The sequence below is a fragment of the Theropithecus gelada genome, chromosome 2, assembly GCF_003255815.1.
Source record: "Theropithecus gelada isolate Dixy chromosome 2, Tgel_1.0, whole genome shotgun sequence".
Taxonomy (NCBI): domain Eukaryota; kingdom Metazoa; phylum Chordata; class Mammalia; order Primates; family Cercopithecidae; genus Theropithecus; species Theropithecus gelada.
Genome location: NC_037669.1, coordinates 154,270,843 through 154,296,904, shown reverse-complemented (window position 1 = coordinate 154,296,904; position 26,062 = coordinate 154,270,843). Strand labels below are relative to the sequence as shown.

Here is a 26,062-nt window from a genome sequence, read left to right as displayed (position 1 = left end):
CCAAAGTCATCAGCCCTCCTGCTTGCCAGTCTCCCTCTCTCAAGTTGCTCGCACCTCATTTGGCCAACAGTCTCCAAACAGGGAGTGTACACAGCCCAGGAAAATAGTCCACAGGAAGATAATCTCAGAACTTCTATTTATAATCATTTTTGTATTATCCTCATTTAATTTTCATGTCAGGGTATGTTTTATAACGTATCTAATACATAAAATATATTAGCACATATACAGTCATGTATCACTTAACGATAGGGATACATTCTAAGAAATGCATCATTAGGTGACTTTGTTGTTGTGCGAACATCATAGAGTGAACAAACCTGTATGGTATAACTTACTACACACGTAGGGTATATGGTATAGCCTATGGCTCCCAGGCTACAAACCTCTACAGTATGTTTCTGTAATGAATACTGTAATCAATGTAATATAATGGTAAGTATTTATGTCTCTAAACATATCTAAACATAAAAAGGTACAGTAAAAATATGGTATAAAAGATTTTTTTTAATGCTACACCTGGATAGGGCATTTACCATGGATAGAGCTTACAGGACTGTAAGTTGCTCTGGGTGAGTGGGAAGTGAATGTGAAGGCCTAGGTCATTACCATACACCACAATAGACTTTACAAACACTGTACACTTAGGCTACACTAGATTTATTTTTTAAATTTTTTTCTTCAATAATAAATTAATCTGAGCTTACTGTAACATTTTTACTTTATAAGCTTTTTAATTATTTGTAACTTTTGGACTCTTTTGTAATACTACTTAGGTTAAGACACAAACACATTTTGTCCAGCTTCATAAATACTTTTTTATATCTTAATTTTTCCTTTTTTTTACTTTTTAAACATTTTTAAAAAAAGAACTAAGACACACACGCATTTGCATAGACCTACATAGGGTCAGAATAATCAATATCATTGTCTTTCACCTCCACGTCTTGTCCCACTGGAAGGTCTTCAGGAGCAATAACGCTCAGGGAGCTGTCATCTCCTGTGATAACAATATAGCCTTCTGGAATTCCTCCTGAAGCACCTGCCTGGGGCTGTTTTACAGTTAACTACTTTTAGTAAGTAGAAGGAGTGTGCCCCAACAATAAAAAGTATAGTATAGTAAATACATAAGAGCAGTAATATAGTCATTTATTATTACTATCAAATAGTATGTATTGTTTTTTCATAATTGTTATATGCTATATACTCTTATACAACTGGCAGTGCAGTAGGTTTGTTTACACCAGTATCACCATAAACATGCGAGCAATGCATTATGCTATTATGTTTTGATGGCTATGATGTCACTAAGCAATAAAAGTTTTTCAGCTCTATTATAATCTCTAGGACCTACCATCATAAGTGCCGTTCATCATTAACCAAAACATTGTTATTCAATGTATGACTGTATACCATTTGTAAATAATTATGCATATCTGAGGACAAATACTGTACCTTATTAACTTCCATAGCCCCAGTCCTTAGTGCATTACCTGACTCAACAATTGCTTTTTAGACAAATACTTTCATGAATTAATCAAATGAATCTCATGCAATCAATCAATCAATCAATCAATCAATGTTCCTTAGTCCTTGTCCACAGAACATTCTAAATGAGCCCTTGTGAGTTCATAGTCATGGTTCTTAGGGACTTTTCATTGCTTCTCTTCTCTTCGGTCCCTGATGTGAATTACTTTTCACCAGACACCCTGTCCCCACTTCTACCCACCTCAATCCATGTGCCCTCAGTCAGATCATCTGGAGTCCTCAAAATCTTCTCTCTTTTCCTGTCTACATATTCTCCCAAATTCAGCATCTTTCCTCAAGATCACCTGATCTCAAGAGTCACATTTCTGGCCCCCCTATCCTGTTGAGGCTCCTCCTCAACAAACATATTAGCGAGCATCTCACCAGCTGAAGGTCAGCTACTAACCCTGCAACTCCAAGCATCTGCACCCATGCTGGTTCATGGACTATAATGGTCCATGATGATGGTTTCCTCATATGAAAAGAAATTAGATAAAAAATGAGGACAATGTTAAACATAGGTACAAATGATATATATATATATAAATGATATAATGATACATATAAATGATATGTCATTTATATATGATATATATCATATATATCATTTGTACCTGTGTTCAACATATATATATGATGTATATATATATCTCTTACCTGTTGAAGACTGTCTTTTATTCTGAAATTGTGGTTTTCTATCATTTCACATTAAAATATTATTTGTCTTATAAATGATGTGATATGGCCATTAGTTATTGTCCTTACTTAACAAAATAATGGTTTGCCAGTCCTCTTTGAGTCCTGGAATCTTTTATATAAAATTTACTCATTTATAAAATCCAAAAGTCTAGGGATTGCCAAACCGCCAGCAAACAGAAAATGTTTTGTTTGATTTGTTTTTAAGGTGGAAAGAGAAGTTGATTCCCAGAGTAAAATATAAATAATTCAGAGGAGGTTGCAGACAAAGCCTTCCTGATCATGCCTTAGCACATCTCTTTCCTATTGGCATATTTTAGAGATGTGAGAGCACATGAGGACCTGGGGCAATGAGCATCCATGAGGAGGAAAGGTCTCAGAAAAAGACAGACAGGTGAGGGTCGGGGAGCCTGAAGATCATGTGTGGGTCATCACGCCCTTGCCAACGGATGATTCTGTCTTAGAATTCTTGTCCTAGAAAGACCTCCTATGTCTCAGGGTACATCTTAACATGGACATGTGCTGGCAACCGGGAAAACATGGTATCATGGATAATGTTCATAGTTCTGCTGCATCTTGCTTTATGTCAATGGAAGCAAGGTTTGAGTTTACCAACCAAAACCCTGCTTGGCAAACAAACAGATCTATTTCATGTCTAGCCTGAGAGAATACACATTGTTCAAATTCTTTCCAAATATGCTTGAATTTATGAACTGATTTTAGGTGTATTTTTTATTGAAAATCTATATGCTATTAGTCACTCAAACTGGGTCTCAAAAATATAGCGAGAACTAGGAAGCCAATGAATAATACTGGGCATATTTCAGTTTGCCTTGCTTTCTGGCTTTAGAATGGAACCTTGAGTCTGCAAATCGGGGAGGGTGCTTGAGCCATTTATACCTCCTGTCTACAGTCAAGGGAGCGATGCCTTGTTACTCCCACAAGCCAAACCAAGTGGAAATGAGTCACTACTTAGCTGAATGCTGTCCTTGGAATGCCCACATTAGGCTGAAACTTGGGGTTCAGTGGTCATTTTTCTGAGTTATGTCTGACCCAGCAGCATGAGCTTATGATAAGAACATTCTGAGTTTCCCCTCCAGAATCTGGGATGGGCATTTTTCCTGGAAAGAGCAGGTGGGCTCTCTCTTCTGGAAAATTGAATATTTTTTTTTTCAGAGCCCACACTTAGTGCTGGAGACTTCTGAACATAGTGGTATTTAGACTGTTATTTTTCAAACTGTTCCTATACTGTAGGTGATAAATATTCCCTATGTGCCTGGGAATCAGACTGGTAAAATAGTACAAATAAAATCCCTCAACACCATTAGAGTTAGCACATGAACTTCTCCACATGTGATTATACTTACTGAGATTGCTTTGCTCCTGATTCCCAGATCTGGCAAAAAAATTTCTGCAAGTGTCTAAAGCATCCTCGACCACTGACAAACAAGACAAAGGTTAAATATAAAAGGTGTTCTCTTGGCCCCCAGGCTAAGGTGTACATCTGGAGGATCATCTGGGACCTTGACAGCCAAAGAGGCAGAGCTACAAGGAGCCAACCTCCCAGTCACTGGAAGGTATTGTGAATCTGAATTCTCTCTTCCCATTTAGGCCTCACAAGTGGCCCATTACTGGGAGTTTGAATGTATGCACTGACTTCAGTCCTTTCCATGACTGAGAGCTTCACCAAGATAGGACCCCTATTCCTTTGGTTTGTCATGTAACAGATTTCCTCTAGGGCTTTCCCCATGCCTGAAAAAATCTAAATAAGATTGGATTGAGCCCACATCCTGAGAAAGCCTACTGCCCTCCCCAAGATTTCTCAGAATACCCAGGAATTTTATATTTTTATGGACACCTCTGATTTCAACTCCCTGCCCCTACTAAAGTCTGCCCTAATGATGTAAGATGTTGGGCATCCTTTCATATGCTCATTTGCGATCTGTATATTTTCTTTGGTAATGTGTCGGTTGAGATATTTTACCTATTTTCTATGATTATTTTTAAGGTATGCAACATGATGTTTTCATACACATATACTTGGTAAAACGATTACTACAGTCAAGCAAATTAACATATCCATCTCTTCACATAGTTACACTTTTGTATGTTGAGAGCACCTGAAATCTACTCTCTTATCAAATTTCCATAATTTCTTTTTCCATTCTTCCATCAGCAGATGCTTAGATTGTTTCTGCATGTTGGCTATTATAAACAGTGCTGCAATGAACATGAGTGCACAGATATCTCTTTGAGGTTCTAATATCATTTCCTTTGCATATATACCCAGAAGAGGGACTTCTGAATCTTATGGTAGCTCTATTTTTAATTTTTTTGAGGCAACTCCAGAATGGTTTCCCAGAATGGCTGTAACAATTTACATTCCCACCAACAGTGTACAGTAATTTCCTTTTCTCCACATCCTCGCCAACACTTGCTATCTTTTATGTTTTTGACAATAGTCTTCCTAATAAATGTGAGGTGATATTTTATTATTGCTTTGATTTGAATGTCCCTGATGATAATGATGTTGAGCATTTCTTCATATATTTGTTGTCAATTTGTATGTCTTCTTTGGGAAAATGTCTATTCAGGTCCTTTGCCCATTTTTTTCATCCAGTTGTTTGTTTATTTGCTATTAAGTTGTGTGAGTTCCCTATATATCTTTTATATTAACCCCTTATCAGCTATACTGTCTGCAAATATTTTCCCCAATCTCTAGGTTGTATTTTCATTTTGTTAATTGTTTGTATTGCTGTGCAGAATTTTTTAGCTTGATGTAGTCCCACTTGGCTATTTTTCCTACTGTTGCCTGAGCTTTTGGTGTCCTATTAAAAAAAAATTATCAAGACGAAAGTCAACAAGCTTTTTCCTGATGTTTTCTTTAAGTAGTTTTATGGCTTCAGCCCTTATGTTTAAGACTTTAAAACAATTTGAATTTATTTTTATGTATGGTAACGGCCCGACTCTATTCTTTTGTATGTGAATATCCAGTTATCCCAACACCATTTACTATCCTTTCTTTTTGTAAATTTTTTATGCCCTTGTCAAAAATTAGTTGACTGTATATTGCTTGGAATTATTTCTGTCCTCCATATTTCGTTCCACTGGTCTATGTGTCTGTTTTTATGTCTGTGCCATACTGTTTTGATTGCTATAGTTTTGTAATATAATTTGAAATCAGGAAGTGTAATGTCTCCAACTGTATTCTTTTTCCTCAAGATTGCTTTGGTTCTTCAGGGTCTTTTGTGGTTTCATACAAATTTTAGAATATTTTTTCATTTCTGTGAAAAATGGCACTGGAGTTTGATAGGGGTTATGCTGAATCTGTATATCACTTTGAGTAGTATGGACATTTTAACAATGTTAATTCTTCCAATCCATGAACAAGAGACATCCTTCCATTTATTTGTGTCTTCAATTTCTTTCATTGATGTTTTACAGTTTTCAGGCTACAGATCTCTCACCTCCTTGGTTAAATTTACTCCTAAAAATTTTATTTTATTTTTTTTGATGCTATTATAAATGGTATTTTTTTCTTGATTTCCTTTTTGGGTAGATCATGATTGGTGTAAAAACACACAACTAATTTTTGTGTTTCTTTTGTATCCTGCAACATTACTGAATTCATTTGTCAGTTTTAACAGGTTTTTTGTGGAGTCTGAAGGAGTTTTTATATATGGGATCATATCATATGAGAACAGATCATTTTACCTGTTTCTTTCCAAATTGGATGTATTTTGCTTCTTTTCCTTGTCTGATTGCTCATGCCAATTCTTCCATTTTAAAATCAGCTTGTTTTTTTTTTTTTATTGTTGAGTTTTAAGAGTTCTTAGTATATTTTAGATAAGAGTCTTGTACCAGATGTCTTTTGCAAATATTTTCTCTCAGTCTGTGGCTTGTCTTCTCAATGTTTTGAGTTAGTAATAATTTTTATTGTCAGTCTTTAAATATATAATTCTATCCTTCTAACTTCAGTTGTTGCAGTTGATGTAATAGCTGCAATGCCTTTCTTTCAGAGTTTTACAGATGTAATTAAAGTTACTAATCAGTTGACCTTAAAGGTTGTAAAGGTTTTTCTCTTTGACTTTGGTGTTTTTCAATACTACAACACATCCAGGTGTGAATTTGTTTTTATTTACCATTCTTGGAACTCATTTAACAACATTAACATGGAATTTATGCTTTTCACTCATTCTTGAAAATCCTTAGCCAATAACTCATCAAATATTGTTTTTCATTCAATTTATTGTCTTCTTCATATACTCCTATTAGACGTGTGTTGGAATTTCTCATTTTTCCATTCTTACTACTGTTTCATGTTTTCCACCTCTTTATTTCTCTGTCTACATTTTGCATAATTTTTTCAGTTCTATTTTTTACTTTATGAGTGCTACCTTCAGCTGTGTTTAATCTGTTATCTGTTTTTAGTTTTCTACTGCTGTCATGACAAATTTCCAGAAACTTAGCAGCTTCAAACAACACCCATTTATTATATATCAGATGTCTAGCATGATATTGATTTTTGTGTATGGTGTAAGATACAGGCCCAATTAGTTTTGGGATATTCTGTTTAAGGAATTGCTGAGCTTCAATTAAGGTATTTGCCATGCCTGTGGTTCTCATACAGGACTTGGAGGCTTCTTCCAAACTCACTGTTGATTGGAAGAATTCAGTTCTTTGCAGTTGCAGGGCTGAAGTTACTGCTTCCCTGTCATGTGATCTCCTTTCATCTTCAAGCTAACAATTGTGCATCAAATCCTTCTCATTCTTGAGATCTCTCTAACTTAACTTTCTGCTACATCTCTCTCACTCCATGTTCTACCTTTTTCTGTTGCTTTTTAGGGTTTATATGATTACATTGGGCTTTCCTGGATAATCTAAAATAACCTCTTTATATTAAGGTCAGCTGATTAGTAACTTTAATTACATCTGTAAAATTCTTTTTGCTATGTAATATTTTATAGCCATGGGAGTAACACGAAGGCCAGAGATCATTGGGGAAGAGGGTAAAATTGTGCCTACCACACTATCCATTGAAGTTTTTTTCCTTATCTATATCCTTAATTTCTAGAAATTCTAGTGGGGAAGTTGTCAGATCTTCCTGTTCTTTTTTTATGGTGACTTTTATTTACTTATGGTTTTAGTTCCTTCTTTTATGTCTTTAACTGTATTATCTGATTCAAGAAGGGGTTTCTTGTCAGCATTGGTTAAGTCTCATGATAGTATTCATAAGTAATGTGCCGGAGTCAGCTTGCAAGAATTGATACCATGCATCTCTTCCCAACTTTGCATTTAGTGACTTTACATTCACATTAGTAGCTTGAAATCAGTCATGGTAGGAGTATTTATACTATGAGAATTGGCAAAGGCTACAAATCAGAGTAATTCTTTTTTTCTTTTTAGAGTTGGTTTACTAGTATACCACTGTTTATAGCAGATTTTGAATTTTGGGTTTCGAGCTCAAGTTTGACAGGACTTTAAATGTCGAAATCTTATGCAACCTGTATTGAGGGTTTTGCAGTTGCCTCTGCAAATCATTCTAGATGTGTTATCAGCCTGGAATCACCTTTTAAAGCTACTTTCTTAGTGCAGGAACTCCAGGGCCATGATGTTCAGGGTACAAATTCAAACCCCAGTCACATTACAGAAAGAGGCTTTTGGTAATATAGTCTCAGAAGATTTTTTTCCATTTTTTTCACACATGGACCAGCTCAGGCAAAGCCTAACAAGCTTCCTTGTTTTCTCTCTGGGCCAGTGAGCTGATTTTTCTAGTTTGTTTCTTCACTGTATGAATTTTTGAAATAGATTATTGAGGGAATCTAAGTCAATGGTTTTCAAATTATGTTCCCTGGATCCCTGTGGGATTCTAATAAATGATCTTAGAGGCTACTTCATGGAGCAAGAGAAAAGTTTCTTCATCCTATAAATCAGAGTAGCATGCCCTTCCTCCTGCCCTCCCACTGCCACACAAGCATATACATGCACACACACACGAAGGCACACACACACACTTTTAATCTAAACGATATATTTGTCTTCCTGACAATATCATAGTCAAAGAAAGGGATACCTCTTTTTAACAATTATGAACTTTCTAAGATATTCCAAAATCTTAACTTTAGAAATGGAGAGACTAGAACACAGAGATGTTAGCCAACAACGTGTAATATAGCTCTGTGAGTTGGTGAAAAAATTTGAGACTTGAGTCCACGTTCAAAATAAGTAGGAATAATATTTGGACCAAAAAAAAAACCTTTAAGCCTTTTTTTTTAACTAGAGACACTTTGTGTGAGTAAGCTGCAGTTTAATATCTGATAAATGTGAAGAAACACAATATGAGAGTGATCATCAATAGCTACAGCTTTCAATTATATTATCTGTCTGCCCTAGTAATATTTGCCAGTATTTTCTGAGTACAGTGCTCCACATGTAATGCTCAACATTTCACACGTATTTTCACATTTAGTGTACAAAACAATCCAGTGAGATAAGCACTATTATTACCTCATTTTACATAGGAAGATAATGTGGCTCAAAGAGGATAAGTATTTAGCTGTTCCCCCTCCACAGCTACTAAGAGAGGAAACTGCAGCCTCTGCCTGGACACCATGACAGAGACTGCTGGCAGGGGAGGAACTGTGATTCATGTTTGACAGGGGAAACAGCCACCAGCACCAGGGTGGAATTGGAGGACAGGAACCTTAGGGAGAGGAAGAGTGGGGCTTGAACCCGAGCTGTGTAGTTTCAGAGCCCAAAGGCCTTCTTGCTTCTTACCTCTGCTGTCTTCCTTCCTGCACGGTTTCTCCACTGATTAAGGCAGTCAGTGCCACAGAAGCTGCAAACAGTTAACCACATTAACTAGTGAATTCCGTCAAATAACTACTGCAGCCGATTCTCATTAACCATGTGTACCATATTTTCAAATTTGCCTACTTGCTAAAACTTATTTTAACTCCAAAATCAATACTCGTGGCACTGCTGCAGTCATAACAACATGTGTGGAGGGTGAAAAATTTGCATTGCCCAAATTGCATGTTCCCAGCTGAGGCCCAATAAGGTGAAACTCTGCCTTCTTTTTTCAGCTCTCATACTGTAAACAAGTGTCCTTTTTGAAGTGTGTTTACCGCCACATTTTTCACATGTTTGTGCTTTTTGTTGATTTCACTGTTTAAAATGGCCCCCAAGCATAGTTCAGAAGCACTGATTACTGTTTAGAAGCACAAGCAGGCTGTGCTGTGCCTCATGGAGAAAATATGTGTGTTAGATAAGCTTCATTCAGGCATGAATTTCACTGCTGTTGGCTGTGAGTTCAATGCTAATGAACCAACAATTTATATTAAATAAGCTGTTTTTAAACAGAAATACACATAAAGTAAGGTTATCTATTGATGATGAAAATGTTGTGAGCACAGGCTTGAGGGAGCCTGACCCTGTACTTCCCCTATGGGCAATGATTCAGTATTCACTAATTCGGTGTTCTTTGTGACTTTATAGAATGTAATTACCATGATTAATGAGAATCAACTATACTTTATTATGCCTCATAACCGGCCTTACCTAAGATTTGTAACTAAGGTGGCAGCATGTATCTCAGTCCCCAGGGCCACATGGATGAAGCCCTTGTGTCTCCAAGTATCTTGTGGCTTAACTACTGGAAGCCCTGCCTGATCAATCTACCGTGCCTTCCAGGCAATCACCTCTGCACTTGCTTTACCCTCTACAGAGGGGAACCTGGTTAATCAGGAAAGAAACTCCCTCAAAAGGTAAACAGTGAGTAGAGTGTACATATGGCGGAAAACAAATGACTCTTGGTACCATGTTGTGGGAATTATCTCGCTTCCATAGATAAAGGAGTAGGGCAAGCCCAGGTGGCACTGGTGAGTAACCGCCTCCATTACATTGTCCATTCCTTACGTGTGCACCAGCCTCTCGGAGAAAACCCCATCCGTACACTCGGTAGTCTCAGAACTGCGCTGTCCACTTGTCGTGTGGCTCTGTGTCGACACTGTGCGCCGCCATGGCCGTGACTGCCTGTCAGGGCTTGGGGTTCGTGGTTTCACTGATTGGGATTGCGGGCATCATTGCTGCCACCTGCATGGACCAGTGGAGCACCCAAGACTTGTACAACAACCCCGTGACAGCTGTATTCAACTACCAGGGGCTGTGGCGCTCCTGTGTCCGAGAGAGCTCTGGCTTCACCGAGTGCAGGGGCTACTTCACCCTGCTGGGGCTGCCAGGTAAGGGCCAGGTGCCTGGCTGGCTGGAGGGAGAGATTGGAGGTGGAGAGGAAACTGCAGTCTCTGCCTGGGCACCATGACAGAGACTGCTGGTGGGGGAGGAACTGTGACTCACGTTTGACAGGGGCAAAAGCCACCAGCACCAGGGTGGAATTGGAGGACAGGAACCTTAGGGAGAGGAAGTTTCTGGAGCTGTCTGAGCTCCTGTTCCCCTAGTTGGATGGTGCCCAATTCTCCCAAAGGAACTTATTTTTTCAATGACTCCTATGTGAGCAATGGCATAGTCTCAATACCCATAGGAACAGGACTCAGGAGGCCCAGACTTCGGGCGCTTTGTTCCTTCAGCCCCAGAATTCCCCCTCACTGAGTTGGGTACTGCCTATCTCCTGAACCGAGTTCCAACTTCAGGCCTCCTTGTGCCTGACCTCAGCTTCCAGGGACACCTAAGTAAGCAGCAGCGATACAAATGGGGCAGAGGAAGAAGGCAGAGAAAAAGAACTAGGTGGCTGTGTTTCCCTGGGACGTCAGATGGGCCCCTGCTCTGGGGCTCCAGGTTCCTGACCTCCAGAAAATACTGGCGACAAGGAACCAGACTCAGGGCGCTCTTTGCACAGGGGCTTCTGCTGTGGCAAATGGGTTCTGCCATGCAGGGAAAGGTGTTGCAGGCTGTAGTGCCGCCTTCCAGGGACTGGCATATTCACTACACAAGGATTGTGTTTACTCGCTTAGTAGATTGGTCATTTTAACTAAGAGAAAAATTCAAGTCACAAGAGTAGAGAATGTTAAAAATGTCTTTCACTCAGAGAGTAAGACAATGAATAAACTTGTTTTCAATTTAGCTTATTTGTTTCTTTCACAAATACATATTGAAGTCTTGAGAGGGGCATTCACCTAAGGTTGGCAATGTAAACAGGATCAGAAATGGAAAAGATGGGGCTTTCTCCTCCAGGAATTTGCCATTTGACTCCAGGGTCAAGACTTAGACACACAAAAAAGGTAACAAGAGAAGACTTGAATCATACGGTGATTTATTCTTTTATACATTCAACACTTATTTATGGAGAGCTTCCTATAGCCTCAGGAATCTGTGGGCCTGCCATTCCCAAAATATAAAAGAGTGCACCAGGCTGGGTATGACAATATGCCAAGTGAGGGGAACAGAGGGCCAGTGCAGCAGGAGAGGAGGGTGAAACTGCAAGACTTCGTCAAGGTGGAAAAACCACAAGTGTCTTGTGAAAAGGAGTTAAGATTTGGAGATAGCAGCAATACAGAAAGGAAAAACAGCATAGGCAAAGTCATGAGGGTGCCACCACCCAAGTCTTACTCCAGGGCAATGAAAGAATGACCTTGGCTGGGGAAGAAAGTTTTTGTGGGGACGATTATGGAGAGCAATGGATGCCAGGCTAAGGCGTTTGGAATTGAGAGGTTGGTTGGTTGGTTGGTTGGTTGTTTGGTTTGGGATTGTGGTATTTCAAGGATATTAATCTGGCAAGAAGATGCAAAAGAGATTGAATCAGTAGGACAGTCGAAGGCAAAGGCAGTAGAACCAAAGTGGGAAGGAGGGACTGGGTATAAGCAGCAGAACGTGAGCCAGATGGGTGGGTAACTGGCAGCTGGTCAGTGGGGTCTTCCTCCACTAGGGACCAGAAGGAAGGTGAACCACTTCCACATTCCTATGTCCTGCTGACCCCTCCTTAGCTCTTGGTCTAACCACTTGCCACTGAGATTCTCCCTCACTGCAGATACAAAGTGCCCAAAACCTGCCCAGTGGCTAGGACTTGGGTCCATGCAGTTACAGGCCATAGTGGGGAGAATCAGCCTATGGCTGACCTCATGCCACACACAGCACCCACAGTGACATCTGAGGGCTTCATTCTGCTTCACAAAGGAGAAATAACAATGACAAATCATGCACTAGCACTTGAGTAGGCAACTGCCTTACAATATTTTGTATTATCTCTACAGCCACCTTGTTAGTTTGGTACTACAATTATAACTTTTTAAGACAAGAAAACTGATTCTGAGTAACTTGCCCAAGGACACTTACAGATGTAGCCAGAGCTAAAACCCTGTCCTGTCTGCACCTAAGCCCTGGCTTGCAGCCCTAATAGCGAGCCCTAAGACACAAAACAGAAATCTCTCCTGACCCAAGGTAGAAATTCCCAGTGCAGAAGCACCTTCCTGTTCTCATCGCTTGCCTAAGTCTGATGCTGCAGGCCCATACAGAATTCTCCTTGAATGGGGTCCTGGACTAACAACAGCTGTCAACATCCCCCCATTCTATATATATATATAGAATATATTAATATATTTTATATATTAATATATTCTATATATATATAGAGTATGTGTGTGTGTGTGTGTATATATATATATATATTTTTTTTTTTTTTTAGTAGAGACGGGGTTTCACCATGTTAGCCATGATGGTCTCCATCTCCTGACCTCATGATCCACCCACCTCGGCCTCCCAAAGTGCTGGGATTACAGGCGTGAGTCACCACGCCCGGCCACATCCCCCCATTCCTATGCTGGAGAGATAGAGAGATGGAGGCTCAGAGGAGCAAGGTGACTTGCCCAGGCTCAAAGATCTAAAACCGAACCAGACTGAATCTACCTGTTATGCCTTCTCTTAAAACGTGTGTGTGTGTGTGTGTGTGTAAAATAAAACTATTTGACTATTTAATAGATAGTTTATAGAAGTATTTTTCAAAGAGAATATTATAGATTATAGAGTCCCTTTTAAAAGAAAAAATTCTTACATACCATCAAGGTTGATCTAAAGTATACTTATTTTAATGTTATTTTAATATATACAAGTATAACAATAGACTTAAATTTCTTATGCGTATGTCTTATACAAGTACAAAAACCACATTTGCAAATGTAAGATACATAATACTAAAAAACTAATAAGCCCATATGTAAAATGCAACTGAGTGTGAGAGATAGTGCTCATTTTCATTTGGGGTGAAACAGGACAAAGATACAGCCTCAAACAAGTGGATTTTTTTTTTAATTTCACCTGTTTTAGTGTTCAACCTTGATATTAACAACATAGATTCTCTATTCACATAGAAGTGTTTTACAAAATAATACTAACTTTAAGGTAATCATGCCTCACACTTAGCCACCACCCTCTCAGCAAAGCATTCTCTCTTGTCTGGGGTAATGAGGTGTCTATGACTTGATAGTTCTCTGCAATAGTGTTGCTTGTTTAAGGAAAGGTTGTATTGTGGTGCTCCTGAAATCCAGCTCTAATGGCTATCTTAACCCACTTATTTCTAGAATTAGACAAAAAAAAGTTGTTTGCTCTGTATTTACTACCAGTAATTGTAGCAATCAGGTCTGACCAAAGACAGGCCTGTGAAATGCTTGCAGGTGATGCTAACGTACTGACCGCCAGCGTGCAGGCATTTGAGTTTGGAGTTCCCCCAATTCTATTTTCTGTTTAAGCTACATGACTCCGTTCATTAGCAATTGAGGATGTCATTTGGCTGTCCTCTGGCGCAAATATGATCATAAACACCAACACAAACATAATCCGTAAGTAGTCAGCCAAAGGATCTGGAACATTCTTGTTTTAATTTGTTTCTCATTTACATTGAAATGAAAGTATGGAATTTTAAAATTTTCATTGAGAAGCTAACATACCCTGAGGATGGAAACACAGACCCTCAGGCTCAGAGGGAAGAAGACAGATACTACTAAATCCTCCAGAGAAACCCTAGGCATAGAACTGGTGGTCACCTTACTGGGCAAAGTCATTTCACTATGCCCGTAACCAGTAGTCAACCTTTTCTGGACTGACTGGGTTTAGACAAGGTCCCTTCTTGGAGGGATCAAGGAACAAAAAGCAAAGGCCTTTGGTCCTTTCACACACATGGAAATAATAAGGAAATAAACAACAATATAGAAATTGTGGCATTAGAAGAAATATTTATTCATTCAACAAACATTTATTGAATACCTACACTGTCCCAGGCAGTCTGCACATGGGGAATATAGGTGTCAAAGGACTCATGAATCTAGGAAGACAGACATACAGTAAACAGATCATTGCAACATAGAGTTTCTCAACCTCAGCACTATTGACATTGTGGGCCATATAATTCTTTTCTGTAGGAGCCTCTCCTGCACACTGTAGAACATTTAAAGGCATCTCTGGCCTCCACCCACCAGATATGAGTAGCATCAATACCCATCCACACCAGTTATGGCAACCAAAAATGGCTCCTTACATTGCTAAATGTCCTCTTATGGGCAAATCATCCCTGGTTAAGAACCACAGCAATAAATTGTAGTAAGTGCCATGTCTGGTACAGCGTGCAGACCATGAAGAAAGGGAAGGCTTCCAAAAGGAATGACAGCTGCACTGAGTCAATAACAACAGATATGAACTACCCAAGAAGATAAAGAGACAAAGGGGTTTCCAGAAAGAGAGACCATCATCTTGGAAAATCACAGTGGCATGAGAGAGTGTACTATGTTAAGAAAATTAAAAGAACTTAGTTCTGCTTATGTGTGATATGGGCTGGGGAAGGTGGAGTGCACAGTACAATGATATCTGTTAAACACTTAAGACTAATGTGTTTAAATAGTTGGCAAAATCAAAATGAAAAAAGTTTTACTAAGAAATTTTTTAAAGACTTAGTAGAAATATACAAGTTTCTAGATGGGAATGTTATTAAAATGTAAATTTGTCTCTAATTAACATGTAATAATAATAATAGAATTTATTAAGACCTTGCTATGTGCCAAGCATTGTTTTACGAAATTAACATATGCCTGTTGTGATTTAGCTGGAGAGTCAGAATAATAAAAATTTATTTAAAGAAATTAATATATGCCTGTATTAATATACATAAGTTAAATAATTATAAAAATTTAGGCCAGGCATGGTGGCTCACACCTATAATCCCAGCACTTTGGGAGGCCAAGGCGGGGGGGATCATTTGAGGTCAGGAGTTCGAGACCAGCCTCACCAACATGGTGAAACCTTGTCTCTACTAAAAATACAAAAAAATTAGCCAGGTGTGGTGGTGCACGCCTGAAGTCCCAGCTATTCAGGAGGCTGAGGCAAGAGAATCACTTGAACCCAGGAGGTGGAGGTTGCAGTGGGCCGAGACTGCACCACTGCACTCAAGCCTGGGCAACAGAGTGAGACTCTGTCTCAAAAAAAAAAAAAAAAAAAAAAAATTTAGATAAACTACCTATACATACTTTAATCTTTGCAACTACCCTATGAAGTAAGTAGTAGTATTATCTCCATTTTGTAGGTGAGGAAACAAGCACAAAGAGGTTAAAATATTTGCTTAATGGCACTGTGGTAGTAAATGGCAGGAAGAAGATTCAGACCATACAGGCGTTCTTCAGAGCCTGAGCTCTTCTCCTTTACAAGAATTCTTGTCAAAATACCGGTAAGAGTTTCCCCATGGGAACTTGACGAAGTGTCTAGGTATAAGAAGAAGCAGACAAAAAAACAAAAGTTTTTTTTTTTTTAACGAATAATAAAGTGATGGGCTAACGCTGCCAGATATTCAACCAAATATTAAAGCTTTGAAAGTTAAAAGTATGCTTTGGCACAAGGATGGACAAAGAGATTAATGGACCAAAATCTAAAATCAGAAAGACATATATGTGAGTTGAATATAAGATAGAGAAGATTTTACAAAGCAATGAAGAAAAAGGAAGTTATTTAGTTAATGCTGTAGAAGTTATTGACTAGCTTTTTTGGAAGGAAAAAGTAATTACAGTATGACTAACAAATATACCAAAATAAATCCTAGATTAATTAAATATTTTAAAATATAAGATAATTTTAAACATTTTAAAATTACAAAATAATTCCAGAATAACTATCTCCTAAATGGAAACTATTCTCTCAGCATAGAAATAGTGAAGGAAAACACAAAGAAAAAGTAAACTGATTTGACTACATCAAATATTTATTGAGCATACTTTATGTACCAGGCACCAGGAAGCACATAGAATAAAATACATTATATGTTTTTTCCTAAATCATGAACGGAATTTAAAAGCAAATAATCAATGGGAAAAGATGTTTTTAGTAATTACAGCAATGTATTAAAATCCTTAACAAATACGTAGCTCAGATAAACTGACAGAAAAAGTGCTAAAATTCTAGTAAATCAGTGAGGAAGGAATACAAACTGACAATTCAAGAAAAGAACAAAGATCAAATGCTTCATACAAACTTGTTGGGTTTTTGTTTTTCTTCTTTTCTATTTTTGATGATAAACTTTTTTTTTTTATTTTTATACTTTCAGTTCTGGGATACATGTGCAGATGTGCAGGTTTGTTACATAGGTATACATGTGCCACGGTGGTTTGCTGCACCCATTAACCCACCATCTACATTAGGTATTTCTCCTAATGCTATCCGCCCCCTTGCCCCCCACGCCCCGACAGGCCCCGGTGTGTGATGTTCCCCTTGCTGTGTCCATGTGTTCTCATTTTTCAACTCCCACTTATGAGTGAGAACATGCAGAGTTTGGTTTTCTATTCCTGTGTTTGTTTGCTGAGAATGGTTGTTTCTAGCTTCATCCATGTCCCTGCAAAGGACATGAACTTATATTCGTTTTTTTTTTTTAAAGACTCAAACTCAGTAATTAAAGAGATGCAAGTTAAAACAAGTAATCGTATACATATATAACTTGCCAAATTCACAATGTAGACTAGGATGTAAAGAGATAAGAACTTTCAAACACTGCTGTTAGGATAAAATTCATAGAAAGCAATATGGTTATGTACAAAAAAAGATTTTTTAAAACTTCACAGTTTTTGACAACTTAATTTCACTCGTAGGAATCTATCCTAAAAGAGTCATCAGAAATGCTGACAAAGAGTTATCTGTAAGATGTTCATCATAACACTGCCTTTTATTCAAAAAAATGGGGGAAAGTACAATCTAACTATACAAAAATAGGTGAATAATAGCACTTCTATATAATGAAATACTAACACACTCATATTAAATGATGTTTACAAGAGCTTTGGTGAAACTAATACAATTAAGTGAAAAGAGCAAAACATCAAACTATATTATCCTTTATGTAAAAAATACATACAGATAATTGATAAGAAGGAAGTATGCCAAATATTTTGTCTAGGGTTTAAAATTGTGAGCAATTTGTTCAAATTCTCTCCAAATTTTCTATTATGCACACCAAAAGGTGAAATTAAAACTTATGGATATATAATGTAGTAATATTTTTGAAGAAAAAATTAATAGATGTGTCAATTGTTTTTCTCATTAGTATATTCATTTTACTTCTTCCTAATTCCTAGCTATAATCTTTTCTATTGTTATCTATGCCACCATTTTTGCCTAATTACCATAGACAGTGTTATAAAAAGTGGTGGAAATGTTTTCTCCAATGTCAGTAAAATAATATAAGCTCCTGGAAGCTTACAACCTGAAATGACACTGCCAGGGCTGTATTTAAACCTGAATGTAGGGATGATTTCCCCTAGGAAGTCAGCAAAAAATTTAGCTCCATTTTAAAGGTGATTAAACAAAGTTGTACCAACCCCATTATTGTTAAACAGAATCAGACCTGGACTTATCTGGTAGAGATACATCGATATGTTTCAATAAAGCCTATTGCCATAAATGAGAAAGTCATATTTTCCTCTGCAGACCCCCATTCATTTTTTGGCTGATTTGGCTAAAATAGTAGTCTGCTCAGAGCCCAGAAAACTTACCAGGAAGTAAAAAATCCTATCTTCCCGGTGTTTTAAAACACATCAATATTTATTTTACACAGAAGAAGAAGTCTGTAGATTTACAATTTCCCTCCTCTCGTTCAGTCTTCTGCCTAGGAAGAGATAGTCTTAGTTTATCCTTTAAAATTAACTTTTTCTATTTTCAAAAAAGTGACACTGTCTCCATTTCAGTCAAGAAAGAAAATTTAATTCATTGTTATCTGAGTAACATTTTTCCCTATTTTGAAACTCTGCAGGAAAACATTTGCATAGGGAAACTGGGGGAGGAACTGCCACAGATGAAAAATAGATAACTTTAATCAACTATTGTTTTTTATTTTTCCATCTTCAATCTATGTTTTTGGTCGTATTCTAACACGTGTATATGTATTGTTGGGGTCGGGTTAGACAAATGTCATAAATTGAACATCTGAAAATCAAACCGATAGAGCTTTTTAAGAATAAAAAGAGGCCGGGCACAGTGGCTCATGCCTGTAATCCCAGCACTTTGGGAGGCCGAGGCGGGCAGATCACGAAGTCAGGAGATCGAGACCACAGTGAAACCCCATCTCTACTAAAAATACAAAAAATTGGCCGGGCGCAGTAGTGGGCGCCTGTAGTCCCAGCTGAGGCAGGAGGCTGAGGCAGGAGAATGGCGTGAACCCGGGAGGCGGAGCTTGCAGTGAGCTGAGATCGCGCCACTGCCCTCCAGCCTGGGTGACAGAAAAAAAAAAAAAAAGAATTAAAAAGATACCATTTGACCTAGCAATCCCATTACTGGGTATATACTCAAAGGAATAAACCATTCTACTATAAAAACACATGCACATGTATGTTTATTGCAACACTATTTATAATAGCAAAGATGTGGAACCAACCCAAATACCCATCAATGATAGACTGGATAAAGAAAATGTGGCACATATACACCATGGAATACTATGCAGCCATAAAAAGGAATGAGATCATATCCTTTGCAGGAACATGGATGAAGCTGGAAGCCATCATCCTCGGCAAACTAACACAGGAACCAAAAACCAAACACCACATGTTCTCACTCATAAGTGGGAGCTGAACAATGAGAACACATGGACACAGGAAGGGGAAAAACACACACTGGGGCCTGTTAGGGGTTGAGGGGATGAGGGGAGGGAACCTAGATGATGGGTCAATAGGTGCAGCAAACCACCATGGCACATGTATACCTATGTAACAAACCTGCACATGTGTCCTGGAACTTAAAGTAAAATAAATTTTTTTTAAAATGAAATAAATTTTTTTTTTTTTTTTTTTGAGACGGAGTCTCGCTCTGTCACCCAGGCTGGAGTGCAGTGGCCGGATCTCAGCTCACTGCAAGCTCCACCTCCCGGGTTTACGCCATTCTCCTGCCTCAGCCTCCCGAGTAGCTGGGACTACAGGCGCCCGCCACCTCGCCCGGCTAAGTTTTTCGTATTTTTTAGTAGAGACGGGGTTTCACCGTGTCAGCCAGGATGGTCTCGATCTCCTGACCTCGTGATCCGCCCGTCTCGGCCTCCCAAAGTGCTGGGATTACAGGCTTGAGCCACCGCGCCCGGCCTAAAATGAAATAAATTTTTTAAATGAGGATAAAAAGCCTGCCTGTTGGTTGAAATAAAAGTAAGATAGACTCTATCCATGGAAACAGTGGTAGAATCATTCCTGAATTATTCCAACAACAGTTTTCAACCTAATTGGTCAATCTATGCCCACCAGCAGAAACCAGTGTCACTTCTGGCTGTCCCCTTCCCTCCTTTTAGAACTGGCCTTGTAACTCAACTCAAGGGATACACAGCCATCAACACTCCTTCACTGTAAATCATGTAACTGTTGCTTACCGTCTTCTTTTAGGCTTTCTGGCTCATGCTTCACTCTCTAGAAACACTGATCACGGAACCTAAAGTAAGGTGTGCAGTGAAGGGAAGTGTTGCCTCCATTCAAATTATGGGTAGTTCTTCCCTGTTTGCTTTCTGTGTTTGCTGGGAATAATGCTGTGGGAGCGGTGGCTGGGTGCACCCAAGATAACAAAATGTCCAGACGGAGAGGCTCGTTTCCTGGAGAACCTGTAAAGATCTATATAGGTTAAAGATTGGAGTATGTATGTGGGTGGGTGGGTGGGTGTGGGGGTGTGTGTGTGTGTGTGTGTGTGTGTGTATTTCAGGGCCTTGAGGTCCAGATTTTGGAGAGTCTCATTAAAATGTCCCTGGAGGGCCAGGCGCAGTGGCTCACACCTGCAATCCCAGCACTTCGGGAGGCCGAGACAGGCAGATCATTTGAAGTCAGGAGTTCGAGACCAGCCTGACCTACATGGTGAAACCCTGTCTCTACTAAAATACAAAAATTAGCTGGGTGTGGTGGCAGGTGCCTGTAATCTCAGCTAGTCAAGAAGCTGAGACAGGAGAATCGCTTGAATCCGGGAGGTGGAGGTTGCAGTGAGCCAAGATCACGCCACTGCACTCCAGCGTGGGTGGCAGAGTGAGACTCCCTCTCAAAAAAATAAATAAATAAATAAAATTTAAAAATATCTCTGGAGGCTGGGCACAGTGGGTCACGCCTGTAATCCCAGCACTTTGGGAAGCCAAGATAAGCAGATCACTTGAGCTCAGGAATTTGAGCCCAGCATGGGCAACACGGTGAAACCCTGTCTCTACTAAAAATACAATAATTAGCTGGGTGTGGTGGTATGCACGTGTAGTTCCAGATACTCTGGAGGCTGAGGCATGAGAATTGCTTGAACCCGGGAGGCAGAAGTTGCAGTGACCCTGATGACACCACTGCACTCCAGTCTGGGCAACAGAGCAAGACTCCATCTCAAAAAAAAAAAAAAAAAAAAAAAAAAAGGCCCTGGATTCAGAGGCCAGACATACCTGACCCCCACATCCATCAACCAATTCTGTAGCAAAATTTAGTTGTATAGACAAAACACAACACCTGATGTCTTCAGCCAAGTCTCTCTACTGTGATTATACAATTCCTAAAATTTTGACCAATTCTAGTGAAAACTTTTCTGCAAAATGTAGAAGATAGTGTATGAGATCTGAAAAGGCTCTGGAGTGTTCTAGTTTAGATCTCACATGTTATGGATGAAGAACCTGTGACCTACAAGGGCTTAGGAGTTTGCCCCCAACATGCCCAGCACATGGCAAGTTAGGGGCAGCGTCAGGAGCAGATCCTAAGCCTCTCGGTGACCAGGCGGAGGACTTCAGTCCAGCTAGCCCTGGTCCCTCCTCTGGCCTTTGTGGGACCTTCTGTGTCAGCCACAGAGTCCTCATGTGGTTGTTGTGGCACGAGTGAAAGCATGAGATGGAAACCAACGGGATCCCTGGCTTCCTCTCATCCCAGTTCCAATGCTTGTGGACCAAGAGCATAGCTCTAGGATTTGGCTTCGTGTTCTCAAAAGTGGGGATAACTTTGCCTGCCCCTGCTGCTCCATATGGAAATAGAGAAAGAGCGCTGGACTGGAAGCTGAGGTGGGAGCCCCACCCCTGCCCGTTTTTAGAGTATCTGTGGTTCCAGGCACTGGGACAAGTCCCTTAACTTATCTGTACTTTTCTTGACTCACAACCCAAAAATGGGGATAATAGTACCTACCCTACCCATTTCTGTAAGATCAAAATGGAAAGATGTAAGTGAAAAGTCGTTTATGAGTTGTGAGGAGAAAATGTGAAAAGTCTGGTTTAAGACAGAGCACGGTGGGTGCTTCCCAGGGCCATGTTAAGCAAGGTCAGCCAAAGTGGTCTGCAGTCACGTTCCCAGTGGTGGGGATACGTCAGCCTTTTCTCCAGAAGACGGCGCTCTCCGAGGAGCCAGAGCTGGAGGGAGGCCGGTCCGGCCTGGAGCAGGGAATTCTGCGCCCTGGCACGGCTCTGCGCTGAACCCACCCGGCATGTGGAGCGCAGACAAGTGCCTCTTGGGCCCGCTTCTCTAACAAATGTAAAAATAATGCCCTTGAACCAGGAGTGAAACCGAGCTATCTAAGGAAAACACTGTGAGCAAATACTGAGAGCCTAGGGAAACCATCTGATTAGAAGAGCTCCCCTCAGGAGCGCGTTAGCTGCACACCTTCGGCAGCAGGAGGGCGGCAGCTTCTCGCAGCGGCAGGGCGGGCGGCCGGGATCATGTCCACCACCACATGCCAAGTGGTGGCGTTCCTCCTGTCCATCCTGGGGCTGGCGGGCTGCATCGCGGCCACCGGGATGGACATGTGGAGCACCCAGGACCTGTACGACAACCCCGTCACCTCCGTGTTCCAGTACGAAGGGCTCTGGAGGAGCTGCGTGAGGCAGAGCTCGGGGTTCACCGAGTGCAGGCCCTATTTCACCATCCTGGGCCTTCCAGGTAGGCACCGCACACCCCGGGGCAGGGCCAGGTGAGCCAGGTGAGCGCAGGGAAGGGGGCGTTTGCGCTGAGCCCCACTTCCGCCTCTGGGTGAGGACCCTGGCAGCTCTGGCTCAGAATAAAAGGTGTGAATAAAAGGAGAAGCTGGCTTGTGTCAAATAGGGCAACAGTCATGCAGGAGAAAATCGGAGGGTTAATACTGAAGGTGACGGAATCGCTAGTAAGGAGGCAGGCCTCAAGAGGAATGGGTCTACTGTAAGGGTATGTTCATGATACCTGGAATAAACTCGTGTTTCTCAAGGAGAAAATAAATTGTGTGCATTACATGCACGTGGCTTGCTCCTGCCTGCACATACATGGCAGCAGGGAAGCAGGATGCTGAGTATTTTGTTATATCTGGAAAAGTTTATTGAGAGCTAATTTCATTTTCTTTCCATTTCAATTAAATTTTTCAAAGTTGGAGTCTCTGTGGGTACCAAAAAGAATGTTGCCATTAAATTATAAATATTCTTTCTCTGCATTTGTATTAAGAATATCTGGTATACTGTCCTAAAAATCAATGTATATCAAAATATAATTACAGAATTATAATTATATTGTGTCAAAATATAAATATAATTACAAATGTGACATCTTTTCACCCCTAAAGATGAAATAAACCCCTGCTTTTAATACAGATAATTACTTCAAATATGCATCATCGCAACTTTGCATTCTGAATAATATGGGAGCTCTATTTATATTTTTTAAATGCAAACAAGAAAATAATAGATCAAGCTAATTAGTGGCTCTAAGGGGTGGCCAAGATGTGAGTGTGATGGAGAAAGGAGAACAATGTTAGGTTTTGCCTCTCTGAAACAAATACCTTTTATAAACAAGCGGATGGAAATAAATTTGCAAGAAATTGTGAAGAGGCTGCAGAGCCCTTGAAACTGAATTGAATTGTGAAGAGCAATTCAACTAATCCAAGTTCATTTTCAGAAAGAAATAGAAGATGGGTGTCAGAGTAGAAGAACTGGATTATTTATTCTGTTTTTTGGAAGCCACTCATTGCAGGACCAATAGGATCACTGACTCTGTGGAAAGACCTGCTTAGGGAAGCAAGGGAGGTAGAACCTGGCCAGAAAAAAGAGAACCAAACTGAGGAGGGATTATGCTGTAGTGGGAGGGGAGAGGTGAGACTCAGGAAATGCGACACGGAGTGTTGAGTTGCTAATTATGTCTAATTTTAACTATCATATAAAGGAAAAGATTGTCCTCATATTCAAAATTAAGGCATGATATCTTATGACTTCATGTTCAATAACCTCTCCCCAGGGCCCTACTACATATTATCAATCTCTTACTCACTCTGTATCACAGTCTCCATACACGGGGCTCCTGAATATTCCCACTCTCCTAAATGGGCAAACTCCATTGCCTCCACTGTGACTTGTCACTCCTATTCTATCAACAGATCCTATCTCCATGACACCCTGTTAGAATAGCTCCACCTCTCCCCCTTGACAGAACAAGATTCTCCTCCCTGCTTTCCTGCTAAGGTCAAACTCTCCTGCTAAGGTCAGCCTCCCCAGCAGGGCTCTGAAGGCCTCATGCCACCTGTCTGGGATCATGCCCTGTTGGTCATCCCCTCTCTTCCTTGCCTCTTTCATCTCTTCTCCTCACTTATGCATACGGCCTCCTTTCCGGGGAAATCTGTTGATCCTGATCATTGTCAAGTTCTGTCTCTCTCCTGGGTCACTGACAAACCAAATTAAAAGACTAAATTTTTCCACTACCTCTCACCCTTAGCCTTTCTCAGTCTGGTTTCTATCCTTCATCTCTTTAGAATATTTGCTTTTTTGACCATAGCAGAGGATAAAGAGTCTTTTAGTCACTAACTCCTAGTTCTCAGTTCTCATCTCCTTAGACATTTCAAAACCCAACCAACTTCTGTGGTTCCCCATTCCCAGCTTAATTAGGTACACACATAACAGCCTGACACCAAACCTTCCTAACCCCTCACCTAACTTCCGTGGCGGTCTCTTACCCCCCATCCTGTTTCTTCTGTCCTTTCAGTACCCTGGACTTGGTCCTGGACACCCATTGCTCCTGCTCCCCTGAATTCCCCCCTCCACCACCCCAACTGTCCTCTCACAAATCTTCCCCCACACCTCCTCAAGCCCCCAAATTGAATAAAGATTCCACAAGTCTCTGTACCAAACCCAGAGCATTCTCATAGCATTGAGCATATTCGCTCCTCGTGACACTGCTCTCAAATCTAAGAAGCATTTATTGCATACCTACAAAGAGTACACAACACAAAACTGGTCTTGTCGGCACCGTAAATTCCAGCGGAGGGGACAGGCGTGTGCGTGAATATCAAAGCAAAGGCAACACATGGAATGGGGCTTTGACGCAGATGTTTGGAGCACCAGAAAGGAAGTGGTTATTCAGTAGGAAGAGTCAGGAGGGGGGAAAATCAGGACAGTTTCAGTGAGGGAGTTCTGTTTGAGTCAGAACTTTAGCTTATTAACTTGGTTATTTTTACATTTGTCTCATTCAGCTTCTATGTGGTGGTTCCCTTCACTAGATAAGAATTATTTCCCCAGTTCCCAGAAAAGGGCCTGGTAGAGTGAGTATTCAGCAAAGGATTGATAAATTAAGTTGAATTAAATAGTACGAATAGTTCATTTTAAGTGTTTATGCAAGCCATTGAACTAAAAACAGGTTAAGGTCTTCCCCCAAAAAGGACAGTAAATCATTTCTGTACTGCAAACTTTTTGTTATTATGGCTCCATATATAGAAAAGGACCTGGTCCTCCTCCTGCCTGGAACAGATCCGTTTGTTCATCCAATCATGTATTTAACAAATATCTCTTGCATGCCTACTGTGTTGCAGAGGCTAGAGTTCAGAGACTCTATTAGTCAGAGTAGTTAATGTCTGCTGCTGCAACAAACAAACCTAAACATCTCAATGGCTTAACACAACAAAAGTTTACTTCCTGCCCACATAAAGTCCACTGTAGGAAGAGCAGCCTCCTTGTAGCTACATTATTCAAAGTTGCTGGGGCAAGAGAGTAAAGGCTTGAAGGAGGCACAACAGTTCTTAACTGCTTCAATCTGAAAGTAACACATGTCACTCACAGTGCGTTGGCCAGAACTAGCCATATGGCCCCAGGAGCTGGGAGATGTAGGAGCACATAGCTATTTGGTGAGCACCTACTGTCTCTACCACAGGGAGCATTTGAATCGTAACTGCCTGGGCTGCAACACATCAACCACACTTATTTCAGTTCTGCCAGACAGATAATTCCCTGAACATCAAATAGTCAAAACCAATGAGATTGCAGAAGAAGATATACCATTAATTTATATTCAAACAAATATGATTGAATTATATGTGTAAACTATCATCTGATACAAGATAATATATAGTGTGTAATTCAGAGCTAGACATTTTGGTGGGGATGGCCTGGAATCAGGAAAGAGGAGGGGTTTGAGGTAAATTTCTACAATGTAAAAATTCCCTAGCATTT

At 40.1% G+C, this 26,062-nt stretch overlaps 1 protein-coding gene across 3 annotated transcripts in view; it reads left to right on the top strand.

The window, feature by feature from the left end:
* Window positions 1-10,109: 10,109 nt before the first annotated feature.
* CLDN18 (claudin 18) overlaps window positions 10,110-26,062 on the top strand; it is a 35,400-nt gene continuing 19,447 nt past the window's right edge. Inside the window, exon 1 of one of the 3 annotated variants that reach the window (XM_025375965.1) lies at window positions 10,110-10,463. In XM_025375965.1, the coding sequence (XP_025231750.1) occupies window positions 10,244-10,463 (220 nt within the window). In that variant the 5' untranslated portion in view covers window positions 10,110-10,243. Of the gene's footprint in view, window positions 10,464-22,101; window positions 22,545-26,062 lie in introns of those variants that run through there. The other 2 variants (XM_025375966.1, XM_025375967.1) reach the window with 2 other exon arrangements.